The 18,133-nt window shown below is 44.9% G+C and overlaps 1 protein-coding gene across 8 annotated transcripts in view; it reads left to right on the forward strand.

Annotated features, from left to right (window-relative positions):
- Positions 1-18,133, forward strand: part of KCNMA1 (potassium calcium-activated channel subfamily M alpha 1) — a 683,439-nt gene that overhangs the window by 542,065 nt on the left and 123,241 nt on the right. For all 8 annotated transcript variants that reach the window (XR_013996758.1, XM_081105313.1, XM_081105315.1 and 5 more), the window contains exons 16-17: positions 3,120-3,188; positions 12,211-12,297. Coding sequence is in view for 7 of the 8 variants with exons in the window: in XM_081105313.1 (XP_080961439.1) it covers positions 3,120-3,188; positions 12,211-12,297 (156 nt within the window). In the remaining variant the exon portion in view is untranslated. The remainder of the gene's footprint in view (positions 1-3,119; positions 3,189-12,210; positions 12,298-18,133) is intronic.

An 18,133-nucleotide genomic window follows, 5' to 3' on the forward strand; every position in this document is an offset into this window, starting at 1 on the left:
TGATATTTTGCAAACATCCAGGTGGTGCTTTTAGAGTGGGGATTCAAATCTTCAATGCCCGTAGGGAGCAGGGAGCAACAAAGAGTGAACTGTGAGGTCTGAGACAATAGGGAGTGGTGGGGACTGTGGCACATTGGAGAGCATATGTCTCATCCAAAGGGGCAAGTGCTTTGGAGCTCCAATCTCTGTAGTCATAGGAAATGTAGCTTCAGTGTGGTCATATCTTGTTTGTCCAGGAAAGCCAAAAACTAGTTTTTATATGAAATCATCTGTTGGTATCTAATGCCAGTTAAAAAGCAAAAGACAAAAAATGCTGTGCTGACCAAGCAGAACATGTCTGCACATTGGGCTTCTGGACACCCCTTCATGTCCTCTGCTTTGATGAGAAGCATCTGTGCAGCACTCTGCGTTGAGACTTGATTTCCACTTTTGACATTTCTACATAAAAGCTGTTTCACCTTGAACAAATTGCTTAATTTCCACCTTCGGTTTTCTATATAAAGGCCAGTGGACCTTGAGCAAGTTGCCTTCCGGTCTCTGAACCTCAGTTTGTCATCTATATGAGGAACGCAGGATCAGCAGTCTCAAAAGGGCCTCAACATCTGTGGTCGTGGCACTGTTTGTATGTAATCACTTTGGTTCCATCACTCTGTCCCTCTCCAATTTGTCCCTTTGGCCAGTGAGCAAAGGATTGTCGTGGGTCAAAGGGCTTCTTAAAAAGAGGCTCCTATAGAGTAGTATAGAATTATCTGAGATAGGGATTTGAGGGTTATGAGAGAGGACTCAGAGATCTGCTGGCAAACCCCTGCTAGGCTACGAATGTGCGCAAGGCCACATAGATTTTTATCAACGTTTCTGCGTTAGAAAGCTCCTTTCTTCGTATGTCTAGTTGGTAAATGATATCATAGTAGTTTAAAGATATTATTCATGATCACTATGAACCATTTCTTCCCTTCTCACCTGTAGGATCAGGTGGTTAAATAAGGATCTTTGATCCCATGAACTGCCAGAGTCCCAAATCAGAGTGGTCGTTGCTCACAGACTATCAGCATATTGGCCTCTTCAGGATCATGCTAAGTCAAGATCAGACATCTTGAGCTTTTGGCATTTAGCTGCTATTTACATTAGAAAATGGTTACTTAATCTTAGTAATTTTGTTCAACAAATACTGCATAAGCCAGCTGATATTTTAAACAGCTTAAGCTCCAGAAGTAACAGCCCCATAAAAGGTACGTGTTAGTGGTGCTCTATGGGACGTAAATTAAGAAGAGCATTTTTCCCAGCTGTACTTGGCCTGGTGTTTCAGCAAACTGTGTAATCAGCAGACATTAGAGTCTGCTGGCGGGAATCAGAAAACCTGCACATCACCGAGAGCCCCGGCACGGCTGCCTGGAAGTGGCCCTTTGAAATCTGACTGTCTGTTGAAAGCCATGTGGAGGACCGTGACCTCACAAGCTTGAATAAGCAATTGGTCTTATTCCCACCAGAGAGCAGGAGGCCTTTATCGGTACCTTACCTGTAAGTAACACATCCGCAAGTCTAGCACATCTGATTATGGCACCTTGCTATTTAAAACCAACCCAAGGCTTCCTGAAATCCCACTTGGAATAAGTTGCAGACTGCTTACTGTGGCCAACAAAGTCTTCTGATCTTGCTTCCGCCTGGCGTCCTGACCCAGTCGTTATCACAGTTGTATCACTGGCCCTCAGATACCCCAAGTTTCTTCCTGCCTCAGGGCCCTGGCACTTGCTGTTCCTACTCCCTAGGATGCTCTTTCCCAGATCCTCTCATCGCCTGCTTCTTCCCATCATGCTCCAGGGCCCTGTGCTCTAGTGGCACGTCTCTAGAATGTTCCTCCTGGACCATTACAGATAACACACTCTTCCAGTTACTCTCGGTTTGCTTAGGGGTTTTTTTTTCTGCAGAGTCCTTATCTTCATCTGGGAATTTATTATTAAATCACTTGTATATTTGCTTATTGCCTCTCTCTGCCAACACAGATTTTTCTGAGGATGAAGATGTGTATCTGACAAGTAGTAGGTGGGGACCCTGGCAAGTCACATAAGCTTTTTGAGCCTTAGTTTCATCACCTGTAAAGTAGAGATATCCCTAGAAGTCTGAGTAACTAGGCTGATCTCTCCCTCTTAGGGATATACAGAACCATTTATTATTTTCTTAGCATTAAACCCCAATAAGTGGAAATCATTTATTGAGCTTGTCTGTATTGGCGGTTCCATGTGCAGTACTATGGGGAATTCCAAACCAGTCCAGATCTCTTAAAGAACTTCTGCTGGTTGAGGAGACAAAATTCAGATACATGAAGGCACAGCCAGTATTAGGTTGACTAAGGGCTGGATAATGTGGTTGCAGACAAGGTGCTGAAGTTCTGAGAATAGAAAGGAAATCAGAGGGCAGCAGTAGCCTCAGAAGACCTACAGGGAAGGTGGGATTTGATGTGGGCATGGGAGGGTGGGTGAGGAGAGAAGAGATGTTCTGGGGGCAGGATCTGCATCAATGAAGGCACCGAGGGAGGAAGAAGCTGGCCTCAAGGCAGCCTGAGCTGCGGGCAAGAGCCATGGGCAGATGAGGTGGGACAGCTTGGCTGGAGCCAGGAGTGACGGTGCCGCAGTCATGTGTCGGGCAGTTACGGGGAAGCTAAGGATTATTACCATCATTCCGAGCACACAGGGGTCTGCTCGGAACAACAATATAAGCCATTTATACAAAAGACTAAAATGGAATCCAAATAACAGGTCCAGCTGCTCCAAAAACCTCCCTCCCCCTGCAGTTAACATTTTACTACCCAACCGAGAAACTAATGAATCTGGCCCAGCACAGATCCCCAGACACCAATTCCTGCTTGGGTCTGTGTCTAGACAGCTAGACCTGAGTGCAATTTGCACTTTGAACAGTCAGTGCCTTATCGCTTGCAAGAAATCAGCCTTAATGGGGAAGCGGGAGGTGCCACTCCCAGCCCGGTCCACTTGGCACAGCGACTGCAGAATGAGGCTCCCTTGGATAACGATGGGATTAGGAGATGAAAGGGTCGTAACAGTGCTGGCTGTGTGGCTCTGGTCCTTCCGCAGCACTGACTGGGAGGTGTCTCCATCTCATTGCAGGCTGTGTTTTGTGAAGCTCAAGCTCCTCATGATAGCCATTGAATACAAGTCCGCCAACCGAGAGAGCCGGTAAGTTTGCTGCGACTCTGCGGCCAGCTCACTTTGATGATGGTGAGCATGCATCCTGGGAACGTTCGGTCCACTTCTCTGTCTTGGGGATTATTTACTTGCTTGGGACCCTGAAGCAACACCTCTCAGACCCTCAGACACAGTTCCAGGCATGTTGGACCAGGCACTGGCGTCTCTATCCCAGACCCGCCCGGCATCGGGAGCCCCCTGGGTCTTGAGAGTGTTCCTCCAGGGAAAGGGAGACCAGCCCTCCATCCGATGGTGCCAGCGTTCACTTTCAGCTCTCTGCCTAAAAGAGGGGTCAGACACTGTCCTCTTACCCCTTTTACTGTTGTGAGCACAAAGCACACAGGTGGACGCCGACCTCATTGCCAGCAGGCAGGGGGCGGGGCCATGATGGGAGGTACGAGCTCTCTTGATAGCCGAATTACAAGCAGCCTATTGTGGACCATATGTGCTTCTCCCGGTGCAACCGAAATCCAGGTGGCAGGATATCAGCTTCATGTAAATTAGCCGGAGGAGCAAGGCGCAGAGGCAGGGGCCCTCTTTATTTATTTATTTTGCACGTAATTACGTGCAAATGAGACTGATGAGGGACTGGGTCTGGCTGAAACAGATAACACCCCAGTCAATAGATGAGTTCACACTGGAAGAAGGAGGCATCACATTAACAAGGAATTCTGTGGATGGAACACTGTATGCATTACAGATAAAATAGAGATGATTTCTGCCACCCGTCTCCTCCATTTTTACCAGTCGTTTTGGGAGAAAGGTAACTCATTGAGACATGGTCAGGCTTTTGTCCTCTGAAATGACATACTGGCTTGTTCCTAGTTGTAGTCAGTACGTCTTCCTGTAGAGCAGACAGCTTCGCACACACACCCAAATGACCGTGCAGAGTACAGGGCCAGGCTAGAAGGTTCCTTGCTATGATCGTTTAAGGCATTTCCATTATTTGGATGAGTGACCCGATAACACCAGACCTCCAAATGTTCAGTCTGTGTCTCCATGACAAAAAACGCTGGATTGTAAGCAAGTCAATCCAATGTTCTCTGTTACCTCAACCCCAGATCAGATTGCTCTGCGTCAATCTGATCAAACATTCAGCTATTATGAAAATCCAAATCAACCCAAAGGAAGAAAAAGCGGTAGATTTGGTAGCCACGTGTAGAACATGGCTGTGGCAGTTAGAACATATGTACGTAGACACATATTTTTCCTGTTGGCAAGTGAAGAATATTATTTGCAAAAAACCACTGAGAGTCCTGGCTATTCGCTGTTCAACTGATGACATGGATGTTCCTGGGACTGCTGCTTGTCCATGTTGTTGCCAATGCTCACCTGTACCTGGGGGGGGGGGGGAGGGAGGGGAGGGGAGGGAGGGTTGCAAATGATATTCTTTGTGTTGCCAACTCAGTAATTCTTTGTACAATTCAGTGTTCTCTCTTTCTTATTTGTGCATCTTTCAACAAAGTGTCCTGATGTGGGTGATGCTGAATAGCCTTTCTCGAGCATTCTGGAAGCATTTCCTAGCAAGAGACTGTACTCTGAACCTTGACCAGTCCTCTTCCACCTGCCACTCTTTGGTCCCAAGGAGGGAGAGGAACAGGCTGCTAATGGTCCCATGGGATGCCCTGCCCCCACTCTAAGAAAAAGAAATCAGAGCTTTCCCGGAAGACACAATCTTTCCTTTGATGGACCCTCCAGTTAATTCACCAATCAGAGATGTTTTCAACAAAGCCACATTTACAGATAGAGGTTTTTAGATTTTTTATTTATTTATTTTTTTTTTTTAAGAAAAGGGAGAAAAGAATTTGTCTGGCTTTGTTTTGGCTTTCTGTGTGCCGTTGCCAGCTTTAATCCTCAGCTGTGGCTTGGTCTCAGTGTAAAGCTCATTGGTTCTTGTGGAAAAAGGTGTGTTTGAAGGAATGTGGATCATGCCTGTGAGAAAACACAGGGCTTATCAAACACAGTACCCATGTCTCCAAGAATCCAGTGCTGGACCCTTCCTGAGATAATAACTTTGATTTTTTTCCCTACATTAAAACATTTCCCATTTTCTTTCCTCTCACACTTTTGAAGTGACCAGGTGTTAAAATCCCAAGAGCCCTGCTCCTCTGTCCCACCCCAGTGCCCCAGCCTGTCCTGAATGACCTTGTCCTTCCCCCCATGATACTGTTCTCATGCTTTGCTGAAAAACCTTGTTTTCACATGTACCCTTCAAATAATTTGAAACAAAGGTTTTATTCCTTCTTTTCCTTCTGGTGTCAATTTATTATCAAATTGTTTGATTTTAAATTCTTTTCTTGTCGTTTTGCAGAAGCCGAAAGCGGTATGCACTCTTCGTTAACTTTCCTCCCAACCTCCACCCTCTACCTTCACTTCTAACCGCAGGACTAACTATTTGTCAAGAATTCAGGAAGATAGAGATTATATATATATGTGTATATGTGTATATAATCTCATTCCCTTGTCAGTATATATAGATATATATTTATATATAACTATATATGTGTATTTATATATAAACCCCTCCAACTAGGGGACATAAAAATTGAAAGTAGCACATTGCTTTTCTTGTTTGATTTGTTGATTCTTTTGGATGACGCACTAACTTCTTTGCAGGAAACCTTAAAAAAAAAAAAAACCCAAAAAACACAATCTTGTTTTCAATCATGGCACCAATGATGGGAACAAATGCTATTCAAGTTGAAAAGGAGGACGCTTCTCTCCAGCCCTCGGTGTCTGTTTTTGTCCTGTCCTGATGTGTCATGGTGTCCACCAGACTTTGGTTCCATTTGTCTGCATCCCACATCCACATTCCCAGTGACCCCCGCCTCCCTGTGTCCACTTTCTAATTGGTAGAGCAGAATTCGTGTCCTTTTATCCACAAAACAGAGACCAAGCCCTTACACTTACTTCTTTTTCCTTAAACTTATTTAGATGATCAGGTTTTGCATATGTGTTTCTTGGGCAGTACTCCGATGAGTACTGTCTATTGAGATGAACTCAGGGGCTTCTGTTTTTCTTAGTGTATTTGGGCATATTTCTTAATATGAAGTATCGCAACGTTCACCGTGTGACCTCACCTGTTTTGCTGCTGTTATATGTTGCATGAAGCATGACCGAATCCTCATCAGTAGCTTTTTTTGTTTTCTACCTTTTTGGGTGAATATTTCCAGTGCAGCTTCTTCAATGTGTTCTCTATCTAAGGGCGTGTTGTTGAAAACATACTGTTGAGATGCCTACTTATTCATCTTCTAAAGAGTTGTTTTTCTCTGTGGTTGTAATCACTGTCACATGTTTGTTTTGGTGTGTGTGTGTGTGTGTGTGTGTGTGTGTGTGTGTGTGTAACTCTTTCCGAAGTCAGGTTCTTTGTGGTTTTGTGAGTAGATGTGTGAAAATAGAGGTGGCTTCCTGTCAGTTCGGTATTATTGACATGATACAACTGCGAGAAGTTACTGCAACACTTTGCATTGCCAAAGGGCCACAGTGGTTGCACCTGTGCTGTTGGCTTTGGCCTTGGAGTCCTTTTATCATGTGGTGAAGGCATGTTGTGATGTAGGCATGACTTGGCCTAAAGTGTCCCAGAAAGCGACTCAGGTTGTTCCCAGACCAAATATCCAGCATTGTCCTTGCCAAATGAACGATTTCTTCTCCCTCCCATTCGGCCACTATTTTCCTCGCATGCAAAATCTATTTGAAAATGCCATTTCTAAAATTGTTGGGATGGAATCAGGATAAACATGTCATTGGGGGACCGCAGTGGAGGTCACTTGAGTCTGGCCGACTGGGAGCAATCTTTATGATGCTGTCTCTGTGTAAGTGCCCTGGGCTCCAGTGTGCTGAGCATGGAACCCACACTGTGGAATGTGTGTGTGTCTAGTTGTGTGGGACTCCGACAGCATATATTTTAACACCCAGAGAAATGAAAAGTCCCAGAAAGGCAGCAAGAGTTGAGATTTGGGGTTTCTGGAGGCTGTGCCCTAACACAGCCCCTAAACTGCCAGGCAGCTGTACTCCCTGAGATGGGAACCAGTTGGTTCAAACAAAGTCCCACCCAACAGCAATCGCACATGACCTTGTGTGGTCAAAGAGGCCACTTTCAGGGGCATGATCCCTCTGGGCCCGGCATGAATTGAAGGCCTACATGGTTCTTATTCTCTTGTTCTAGGTAATGAAGTCCCATTAGCTTTCTAGACTCAGATATAATTACAGTGTTACCAAATACAAAGTATGCTCTCATGAACGTGATATTTTTGTAATTGCTCAGGGAATGGTACATTACACCTACCAGAAATTGAGTGGGGAGGAAAGAGATTTACACCTGTCATATTTATCCGTAATGGAGAAGAGTTTCCTTAAAAAAAATATCTCTTTCAGTTGAATTACTAATAATGGGTTGTCTCTCAAATCAGCAAACAAGTAAAGTTCATGATAATTGGAGGAGAAATAACGAGTTGTTTCCTAGTTGTTATCCATAAATGATGGAGAAAGGGAAGACATCATTTTGCCCTATTAAGCCCCAAATCTTCACCCTAATCCAAGTTCAGCAAGAGGTACACAGTGAAATGCACTGCAGCTTGAGACTTGGCACTCCCTCCCCTCCCGAGGGCACCCAGCAAGTGATGTTTCCCAGTGGACTGAGCCCTGTTAGCCAGTTTCAGGAGAATGTGTCTTACATTTAAGAACATATTTCAGATCTAAGTGAGTGGTGTTTTCAATATTGAAATCAATTGCTTCAATTCCCCAGGTGCCTAGGTGTTTATATATTTGTATATTTACATATTTATGCTTAATGTCTCTGGGATATTGTTAGCTCACTTGCCACCCCCCAGAAGAAATGTGAACGTTCCTCCCGTAGGCCTGACTGGTAGGAACTGCAGGTGGGCCTTTGAAAGATCAGCTGTGACTCCTTTTCTCCTTAGTAGAGAGGGAAAGCGACACTTTTAGAACTAAGACCAATGACTTAGGTTTTTCACTCATTCCACAAAGAGTTGAAAAGTGCCTATTCCATGCAGGGCTCTAAGCTGGCTGCTATAAGAAACTAATTTATAAAAGTAAATAAAATATGATCTTGCTTTTCACTCCTTTATGCACCTATGAGTTCCCTACAAAAGATACCTATTTATTTTATATAGTGAGCGGGGAACTGAAGAATAAGTCTAGATTCAAAACTAGTCTGAGAGCAAAAGAAAAAGCATAAGAATCCTTGTGGAAGGGATCACACCAACCCTTGGCCTCCATCTATCACTGAATCTTTTCAGTAGAAATTAACAAAGCATAGAAGGAAGAGGATAATTTATAGGGTCCTTGGAAATGAGGGCAAGTCCATCCCGCCAAGAATATGTCCCTATTGGAATTCTGCTAATTGATAGATGGAGTTTTTTCTTAAGAGATTTTCTTGATTCTTCACATGACATATCTTGAAGTTTATCTCTGTTTGATAAGCAAATGAATTAGACAGAATTGGAGCCAGAGACTGATTTAAAGTGATGCCCAGGGAGGGAGACTTTTGGCCGTCATCAGGACACACAAACTTAACATTGGCTATTTTAAGACATCAAAGATCTTTGGAAAGATTTACATATTCCCTTTAGGAGGTGAACAACACATTCTAAGGATAGTAGGCACTTTGCAGGAACAAAAAAGAGTTACTTCTGTTTCAGATGCTTAGCTTTTTATATTTTCAAGAAGATGGGGATCAGTACTTCAAACTTTCTAGATGGAACGTGTATAGAAGACTTAATGTCTGAAATATCAAAAAGAGTAATATATTTCCTCAAAGAGTCTTTGAAACTCTGTGCCCTTACACAGGGAGTAGTGTATACAGTGGTCCCTGGGTCAGACTAGAGTGCTTCTCTACCAACCCATAAACATGCATGCAATCCAGCCCAGAGAGCCTCTTTATGTATCTAGATGTCTTTCCTTCAAGAGCTGGGCTCATTCTTTCAGCCTCATGCACCATGTAGAAATGATTGCAAGCCTCCAGCCCTGACCAGAAGAGAAAGAGGATATTCTGGAGTCACCTGGTCAGTGATGACCTTGGAGGTCCTTCCAGTGTCTTATACAATCAGCCACAAAGTTTAAGGTACAGAGAGCTACTCTACTGTGTAGACAAAAGCCAGTCCAAATGAGCCCATCTACAGCTACTGTACAGGAAGTAAGTCTCTCCGATACTATGGTCAGTGAAAAGGCCTTTCAGTGCCCATAGGTAGTTTCTTAGCACCAAAGACAAAACGGGGAGCTGTGAGGCTGTGAGAGATGATCTGCTTCTCAGGTGCTGTAATCACTTTGCTACTATTAACCGTGACTGTGTATTAAGGATTTCCTGTGTAACAGTCACTCGGCGAATAGTATGTGCTTTAATTTTCTTAGCAACACTATAAGCTAGTGATTCTGCAGCCCATTTTGCAGATGAGGAGAGTTAGGCTTAGCGCCATCCACATGCTCAAGGCCGAGATCTGAGGCCATAGGCCTGACAGGTGCACCTGAGTACTCAACCACCAGCAGCAACAACACTGAGATCTGAACACAGATCTGCCTTACTTCCATGCCTGAATCTGCCCTCTCCACCCTCAAACTTGACCAGGGCCAGCGGAAGGCTGAAATAAATCATCTCAACCTGCCGTCTGTGGAGTGACAATCCCATATTCTCACTGTAGGCCAGTTGTTAGAGAACAGAGGCAATGAAAAGAGACTTTGTTGGCAGGAACCTTGCTATCACCGTTGGCAGGAACCCCACCGCCATAGTGGGGTTGACCATTGGAGTGCAATTTCTGAAGCGTGTGATGTAAAAAGGGGGAAGCAGGTTCTGTGTGAGGTTGTGTTGTGCATATATGTCACCAAGACATTGATGCCTCTCAAATTTCCTCTTTTGAATTGTGTTGCTGAAATCATGATAGGATTTGTTTTCACCAGGGAAGCTTTTTAACACTCTTAAATGAATACATGTCAATAGGTAGAATTTTCCAATTTTGAGGAAGTAGCTCCTTTATAGTCCAGAAGTACGTGGAATTTTTCATTATGTCCTTGTCCACTATTCTAAAGTGTACAGTTAGTGCTTTACCCTGTAACTTCACCAAGCCATGGGCAGGACGTGTTCCATGTCATGAGGCCAACTAAGGAAAAGCTGATGATTCCATTGAGAATGGAATATCCTTTTGGCTTTTTTCCCCCCCTTCAAGAATAAATAATAAAAGGAACAATAACCAGTAGACATAGAGCCTTCTGTGCATTGTCACTGGAGACTATGATGATCATCATGCCCACCTTGTGGGTGAGGAAATTGAATCCTCGAGATGTCCTGTAACTTGCCCAAAGTCAGACAGCTACTGAATGGCCATGCTGGAGTTTGGACCCAATTTCTGGTTGCAGAGCCAGGGCATAGAAGAACTGCCTAGCAGGAACGGGGGTAAGAAAGTATGCCAATCCGGAATGCTGCCCATCTGAAACGTTGCATTTAACCGGGAATCTGGCTAGCCTGTATCAGCTGGGGTCCTTTCTCCTCACGATCATGAAAAGCCAGAGGGTGTGCGACAAACGTGAAGAGTTGGTGGAGGGTGATTGGGAGGGGCCTCTCCAGCGCTGCCCTGTGTGGCCCGCTGCTGCCTCACTGTTGTCTGGGGTTCCATGGAAGAACAGTCAGGTCTTCGTGGACTCTTGCTATTATTTAGTGTTAATGAAAGCAGTGACATGGGATTGGTTTCCTTCTGTCAGGCCTTGTTATGGGTAATAGGGGATGTTCTTGTGACCACAAACCATTATTTTGCAATAACCATCTACTCCGTTCTCCCAACAGAACAAAAGTTCACCTGGGTCCTTCCTGTATTGCTACAGGCACATCTCCCTGTTGCTCACAGCACTTTTCTGCAATGATTTTACCAGCAGAAAAGGATTACATGTTAATTGCCATCCTCCATTTTGATCGTTTTAGGCAGTTTAGGACTTCCTTTAGCCTGATTCCAAACATCTATTACATGGAACACCTGATTTTCAGATCAGACTCCCTCCGTTGTACCTGTTGCTGAATTTAGAGTCCCTAAATTCCGTATCCATTGAGCCCAGAGTCTCATCTCAGTCTCTGAGTATGGTGTTCCTGGATTCTGCTTTTGATCTGCAGAAAATTAAATTTGTTTGTTTCATCCATTTATTAGATTAGGATACATTTATCTCTTCTGTCAGTCCAAACACAACTTGGTCAGCTAATCTATTTATACCACTTTGAAATAGGACAGTGTATATTTAGGTTCATACTTCCCTGCAGGGGAAGTCTTTTTGTGGTAATTTGCATTTGTTTTCTAAATACAGTTTGCCCCAATCAGGATGTGCTAGACATGCACCTTATTCAAAGACTCTCTTACCTTTTTGTAAACGGCAGGCTGGGATCATTAAGTATTTCTGATTGCTCGCAGTTTTCTTTTTCACTGTTCCGGTGGACCCAATTCTTTCCACACAGACCGCACATGGAATCTACTTCCATGTCCTTATCATGTCATGCAGATGTTCTGCTTGCTTCTGCATTGGTATGGGTGTCTTGTACCATTCCCTGCAGTGGTATGTGGTGTGTATACATGTCTGTTTCTGTATGCATATAGGGGTCCCATTAATGCTCTGTCATCTAACTGAAAATCGGTGAGGCAATAGCTTTATTAGACTAATAACACTCAATGTTGACCATCAACAGCATTTTCGAAGGGGTACATGATTGGGAATTTTGCTTCAAACCAGAAGCCCATGGTGGCAACCCCATTATAAAAACCTGGCCCTGAAACCTAGATTTGCTTTGATTTCTGCAACTGGGAGTATGCCAACCCAGGACTTGAGCAGCCAAGCTTTATGATGGCGTTATCCAGTTAAGTGTGTGGGACAGTGGACCTCAAGCTCCAGACGAAATCGTTGGGGACAGCATTAGACTAGTGGGCCCCCTATACAATTAACACTACCGTGTAGCCTTCAAGGTTTTGCACAGAACATGACCTGACAGATGTGTCTTCTTTGTTTGTTTTTGTTCACTGAGCAGTATATTAATTAATCCTGGAAACCATCTTAAGATCCAAGAAGGTACTTTAGGATTTTTCATCGCAAGTGATGCCAAAGAAGTTAAAAGGTAAGAGTTTATTTTCGCCTGCCTTCCTTTCCATTCTGGCGTAGACATCTTCACCCCCTGAGGTGGCCATGCTTCCATATGTACAGGGCCTGAACCCCAGAACATCCTAACAGGCCTCTGGGCATCTTACTAACAAATCTTAGGAAAAAGGGATTGTGCTTTCAAATGTTTCCATGGGCTCCTCTTCACATAACCAGTTCCACATCTTTGAATTAGAATAACATTTCAGAGGTAGGAGGGCCTGCTTAGCTCCTCCTTCATTTCCTAAGGAAGAAACCAGAGTTCCAGAGAGCTCAATTGATTGTTGCCGCCCTCCGATGCTTGATGGCCCAGAACAACGTAGCATAGGGCAGCTGACTCCTCGGCCACTGCTCTTTACTTGAGAATTATCAGTTTTTACTTTAAGTGCCAAATGGAATCTCAAAAGGTTTGGATTAATTTCAGATGAAATACTGAACTGGCCATATTTCTATTTGTGGCCTTCTAGGTAAGTGGCTGAAGTTGTCAGGGATAGCCAGTATTTCATTGGCCTCGATGGTTTATGACACCTTTATTGGTACAGTAAACCCTCGATTTTTCGGACCTCGATTTAATGGACTTTGGGTTTAGTGAATGGAATTTCTGGTCCGTATGTCATATGTGAAATTTAACACCCTACTAATTTTAAAATGCTTTTAATCTACAGTAGCTTATAATTTAATTAACAGATTATATTGTTATTTTTTAACAAATTTTAGCGAATAAGCCATATATTGGAGAAAAACACTGTAGTAATTTTGTCGACATAAGTAAATATTACATATTGACAACTATAGTCTATGTATTTAAATCCAAGAGTTGCAACTCCTAAACAATGTTCGGCGAATGATTAGCACATGATTACACCACCTCGCGAGGTGTAATTGGTTCTGTTGTCACATGGTATGACTTTCTGCAGCAGTTTTAACACACGTCAGCCCATGTTCCCATGTGCGCTAAGCCACACCCCAACCCCCAGCCTTGTACATTTGTTGACTCTCAGTGACTGGTGAATGCATGCCTTTACTAGACCTATTGAGTTTAATATGGGGCAGCCCTGTTCTGAGTACCAGGCACCCGGCATTGATGAACTCATTTCCTACTTGCAACAACCCTAAGAGACAGCATTACTGTTCCTATTTTACATATGAGGAAACTGAGGGATGGATTGGTTAACTAACTTGCCCAAGCCACACTGCTAGTTTAAAGCCAGCGTTTAAAACCAGGAAGTCTTACATTCTTAATTATTTGCCAAGACTGAGCCTGACACGCTGAGCACAGAACTACGATGTTTGACAGCTGATGCTTACTCATCATGCGCTCTTGCAAACTAGCCACCAGTCATAACAGCTTTCAGGGGGGAAAATGCAGTGGAAAAGCAACAACAACAAAAATTTAAACCGAGCTATCCAATGGCTTAAATTTACTTCTGCAAAATTCCCATTACTCAGGTGTGGGTGAGGAAAACCTCTTTATCCGATTCAGGGTCCCCACTGTCTTAGGAGTACCCCAAGAACTGGGTCCACCTGAGAGGAACATTGGGCGAGGGAATGGGACTGGACACCCTTTTCCTCCTCTGGAAGAGAAGGTTGTGCTCACGGCCAGACGGAGATACAACGCTGGAAGCGGCATCTCCGGGCAGGGGGCTGGGAGCACAGCAAAGAGAACACGAGACTCCCATTTGTGTAATCCTATTTCCTGTTGCATCTCTCACTAATGAACGTCACAAATACCAGGCCGTCCAAAAAACAAATCGCCTCCCCTATTGGGGAGCGCGGTGTGTCTCATCTCAGTGCTTTATGGTCTCCACAAATACATGCTGACACAATCAGCTGCGCCGGCCTGTAAGTCCCGCGCTGCGTGATGTGTCAGAGCAGAAGCTGTCAGTTAGGGGACTGCAAATAGCTGAAGCCTGCAGAAAGCCACAGACGGGCACTGGAGATCTGAACGAAACTAAACTCGTTTTGTGCAAATGGAAAAGTAGATTATGACGTTCTCCTATTGAGTTTGCACCCTCTGCTGCAAAACAGCAACAAAAGAAGTTAACGGATTCTGGCTTAAACGTTCAGATGTAGTATTTTGGGGGGGGGGGGGGAGAAGATGAAACCATCTGATTCCAGTTTTAACGAGGTCACTCTGGGAGAAGCATTTGGGCCCTTGTCCTTTACTCCTGGCCATTAAACATTTTGCTTTTTAAGTAACCTTCCCATAGTATTGAATGTGGGAGTCACAGAATGGTGCCTCATTGGCTCAGGTTTGGCTTATAGACATGATTTGAGCCACAATTTTTTAAAAATATATTTTATTGATTTTTTTACAGAGAGGAAGGGATAGGGATAGAGAGTTAGAAACATCGATGAGAGAGAAGCATCAATCAGCTGCCTCCTGCACACCCCCCACCGGGGATGTTGCCTGCAACCAAGGTACATGCCTTTGACCGGAATCGAACCTGAGACTCTTCAGTCCCCAGGCCGACGCTCTATCCAGTGAGCCAAACCTGCCAGGGCAAGCCAATTTTTTTTTTTAATAGTTTCCAAGCTGAAGAAGTCCTAATCTTACATAAAAATCCCTATTATTGGTGTCTCCTGAAAAACATGCAGATTCAGCATTACTGAGCAGCATTCATTCATCCATCAAACGTCAACAGGTCACTCACTTCCCAGGACACTGCACTAGGTGCCAGGGAAACGAGGGGATGAAGTCCCTGCTCTCATGGGCTCCCTTCCAGGGAGGGAGAAGTACAGCTGTGTTTATTCATGGTGCAAAGCATTCATGCAGCTGGTCACTGATTTAGACTGAGTGTAAGTGGAGGTGGCTGAGAGCGAGTGACAACAGAGCAGAGATTGGGGTGATGAGGAAGAATCCATCATTGCAGAGATCTGAAGGGAAGAGGAGACATGATGGGAATAAGTTTGTTGTGTTCAGGGAACTGAAGGAAAAAGAGGGTGTCTGGGGTGTAGAATGGCGCGGTGAAGTTAGAAAGAACGGTAGGGCTAGGCTGAATTTGTTATCAAATGGAGTCATGGGAGGGTTTTTGCTGGCAGTGATGCAGTCTGAGTTCTATTACTAAAAGGCCTTTGCACGTGCTCTGCTAGAGTCAGATGCAGTGGAGCAGGAGGGGAAGCCAGGAGACTCAGAGGCTACGGGGTAGATTAGGTGAGAGGTGATGGCCTGGGCTAGACTGGTGAGTGGAGGTGGTGAGAAGTAAGGCCAGCTCAGGATATATTTTGGAAACTTCGTAGGACTCACTCATGAACTGTGGAAAGTGAGGAAACAAGAAGGACAAAGAATGGAGCCTAGAGTCCAGCCCTCCACAATTGGGTGGATGATGGGAAAATGGGAGGAGGAACAAGTTGGGGATGGAAGGAATCAAAGAATCCTAACTGGGCCGTGTGAAGTAGGGTAGATGGGGATGTTGTAAGGGCAGTTGCATCTAAGATTCTGAGTGCTGGGTAAAGAGGAGGACTGGAGATGTAAATTTAGATGCTGTATCAGTGAGGGTCCTGGCAAGAAACAGATGACACACTTAAGTGGAAAAAGGGGAATGTATAAAGTTGTGGGCAGAATTAAGGAAAACCCACAAGGGATGGCAAAGTACCCAGCGTTGTAGCAATGGGGAGCCACTCCCAGCCCTAGTCAAGGGGAAGGAGGGCTGTTAGGACGAGCAGAGGTTGTGCTGTAGGAAAGGCTGCCTCGCAGGAGCTGTGTTCTTCTGTAGGGAGATGGTGCTACTATCATTTTATAAGCTGGTAGCGAGGGGAATGACTCTTCTCACCCTTCAGGCTCCTGCTGGCTCCCCCATTAGACAAACAAAATGAGAAACCAGAGGGCAAGGGGACCCTAAACACCAGCCTTGCAGGATGCAGACCTGGCTTTGGTGATGTCAGTGGCAAGGCCCCCAGTTAAGGCTACTAGAGGAAGGGGTAGGTGAGCGGGAGAGGAGAGCAGAGAGGGTTGAGGTGGGAGGAGGAGATAGGACAAAGATCCTGAGGAGTGTACAAAGGCTCCTGGAATCCACACCCAGGGATTTAAAGTGAGATCAGTCAGCAAGGTTGTTTCCCCAGCAACACTCGGCTGCTCAGTGCAGGTGTGCAGTAAGGTGGGGGCTGTGCCAGGGGAGCATGAGAGAGGCAGAGATGGATGGGGAAAACAAGGGTACTTGAAAGGAAATGCCACTTGGCAAAAATCAGCTGGAGCTTACATACCCTGCCCTCTCCAGTTGGGAGATGTGGCTCTAGGTCACCACAGACTCACTAACTTTACCTGTCTGGCCCCTGTGGGGATTTTACTTTCAGAATCTAGCTTTGACTCGTGAACTAGTTGTGCTTTATCTGGTCTATTCCAAAGGTCTATTCAGGCTCCTCATCACCTCATCATCTCTTTAGTAGAGATGTGTTTAAGACCTTGGACACTGGAAATAGACTGTGTGGCTTTGAATCCTGGTTCTGCCACTCAGCTGAGTGACCTTGGGCAGGTGGCTTAACGTCTCTGTTCTTCAGTTTTCTTGTCTGTAAAATAGAGATAATAATCACACCTCCTTCAAAGGATTGTTTGAGGATAAAATGCATTAATGCTTATTAAATGCTTAGAACAGCACCTGGCCTAAAGTCTGTGCTCTGTAAATGTTAACTGTCATTATTAAGATGAGTAGGAACATCAAATGGGGGGGAAAAATGGGCAAAGAACGTGGAAGCACAATTGCTTCCTCCTGTCCTACACTTCACCCTTTGAAGCAGGTCATCACTGATTGGGTTTTTAGCCATTGAGGGCAAACAATCAGCTTCTTTTTATTTTTTTGTAAAATAGACGAAACCTGGCATTTAAGGAAATAGTGAATGAGCTATTAGGGTGGAAGGAGCATGGGGCTTGAATCTAGAAGGCTTGGGCTGGCCAGGTAGCAGTACAGGATGACTTTAGGCAGTTATGACACCTCCTCCATTTATCAATGAGGACACGAAGACCCAGGGATTTGGGCTGCAAGATGTGAGATCTCTTCCAGATCAAAAGTCTTAGCAGTGGTTTCCAAATATGCCAGTCCTGCGAAAAACATGAAAAGGAACCTGGGAATAAGGTAGTCAAGAACTGTGTTTATTTCTTTATAGCCCTGGTCAGGGAACGACCATGTTTCCCCCTGGCATGCACCTTCGTGGTGGGAGTGGTGAAGGTGCTGGGCCAGGGGTTTTGTTAGTCCCTGGATTCAGAAGGTTGTGAAGTTGTTCCAATGAATTTTAGCACCTCCCAGTACTGAGAGGACACAGGCCTCTAGCTGGGGCTGTTTTTCTAGACCCGGAGCACTTAAATAGCGCCTGGCTTTATTCTGCCTCATCCAAATTAACTTGGACATGGCCGGTGCACTTTATCATCACATATTGACACTTAAGTCAGATGAGGGGACATTCCCATTGACTGATTGCTTTTGCTGGGCCTCCTTCTACTCACCCCAACCCTATGCTACCTTCCGCCCACCCCATTCCAGTGGTCAGCTGAGCTGGCTCCACAATGAGAAGAAAGCCTTCATTTATTATATGATCTCGAGGTTGGAGACTACGGGAGTTGGTCCAGCCAACTTTGCAGTAAATATGGGTGAGGAGATCCCGGAAGGAAATGGACAGGGGCCCCTCGATCCATCGCTTTTGATTGTCCCTTTCTCATCTCCTGAAATGAAAGGCCGCTGTCCGAGTGACAAGGCGGACATTTGTATTTGACGGAGGAACGTCATCCTTGTGCCCCTTTAATATACAGTTCACCAGACGGAGGATTTCCGAGATGGACTTCACTTCCCCACCGAGGCCCAGGGCTGCTCGCCCCAGGTTCTGAG

The sequence above is a fragment of the Myotis nattereri genome, assembly GCF_964212035.1.
Source record: "Myotis nattereri genome assembly, chromosome: 13".
Taxonomy (NCBI): domain Eukaryota; kingdom Metazoa; phylum Chordata; class Mammalia; order Chiroptera; family Vespertilionidae; genus Myotis; species Myotis nattereri.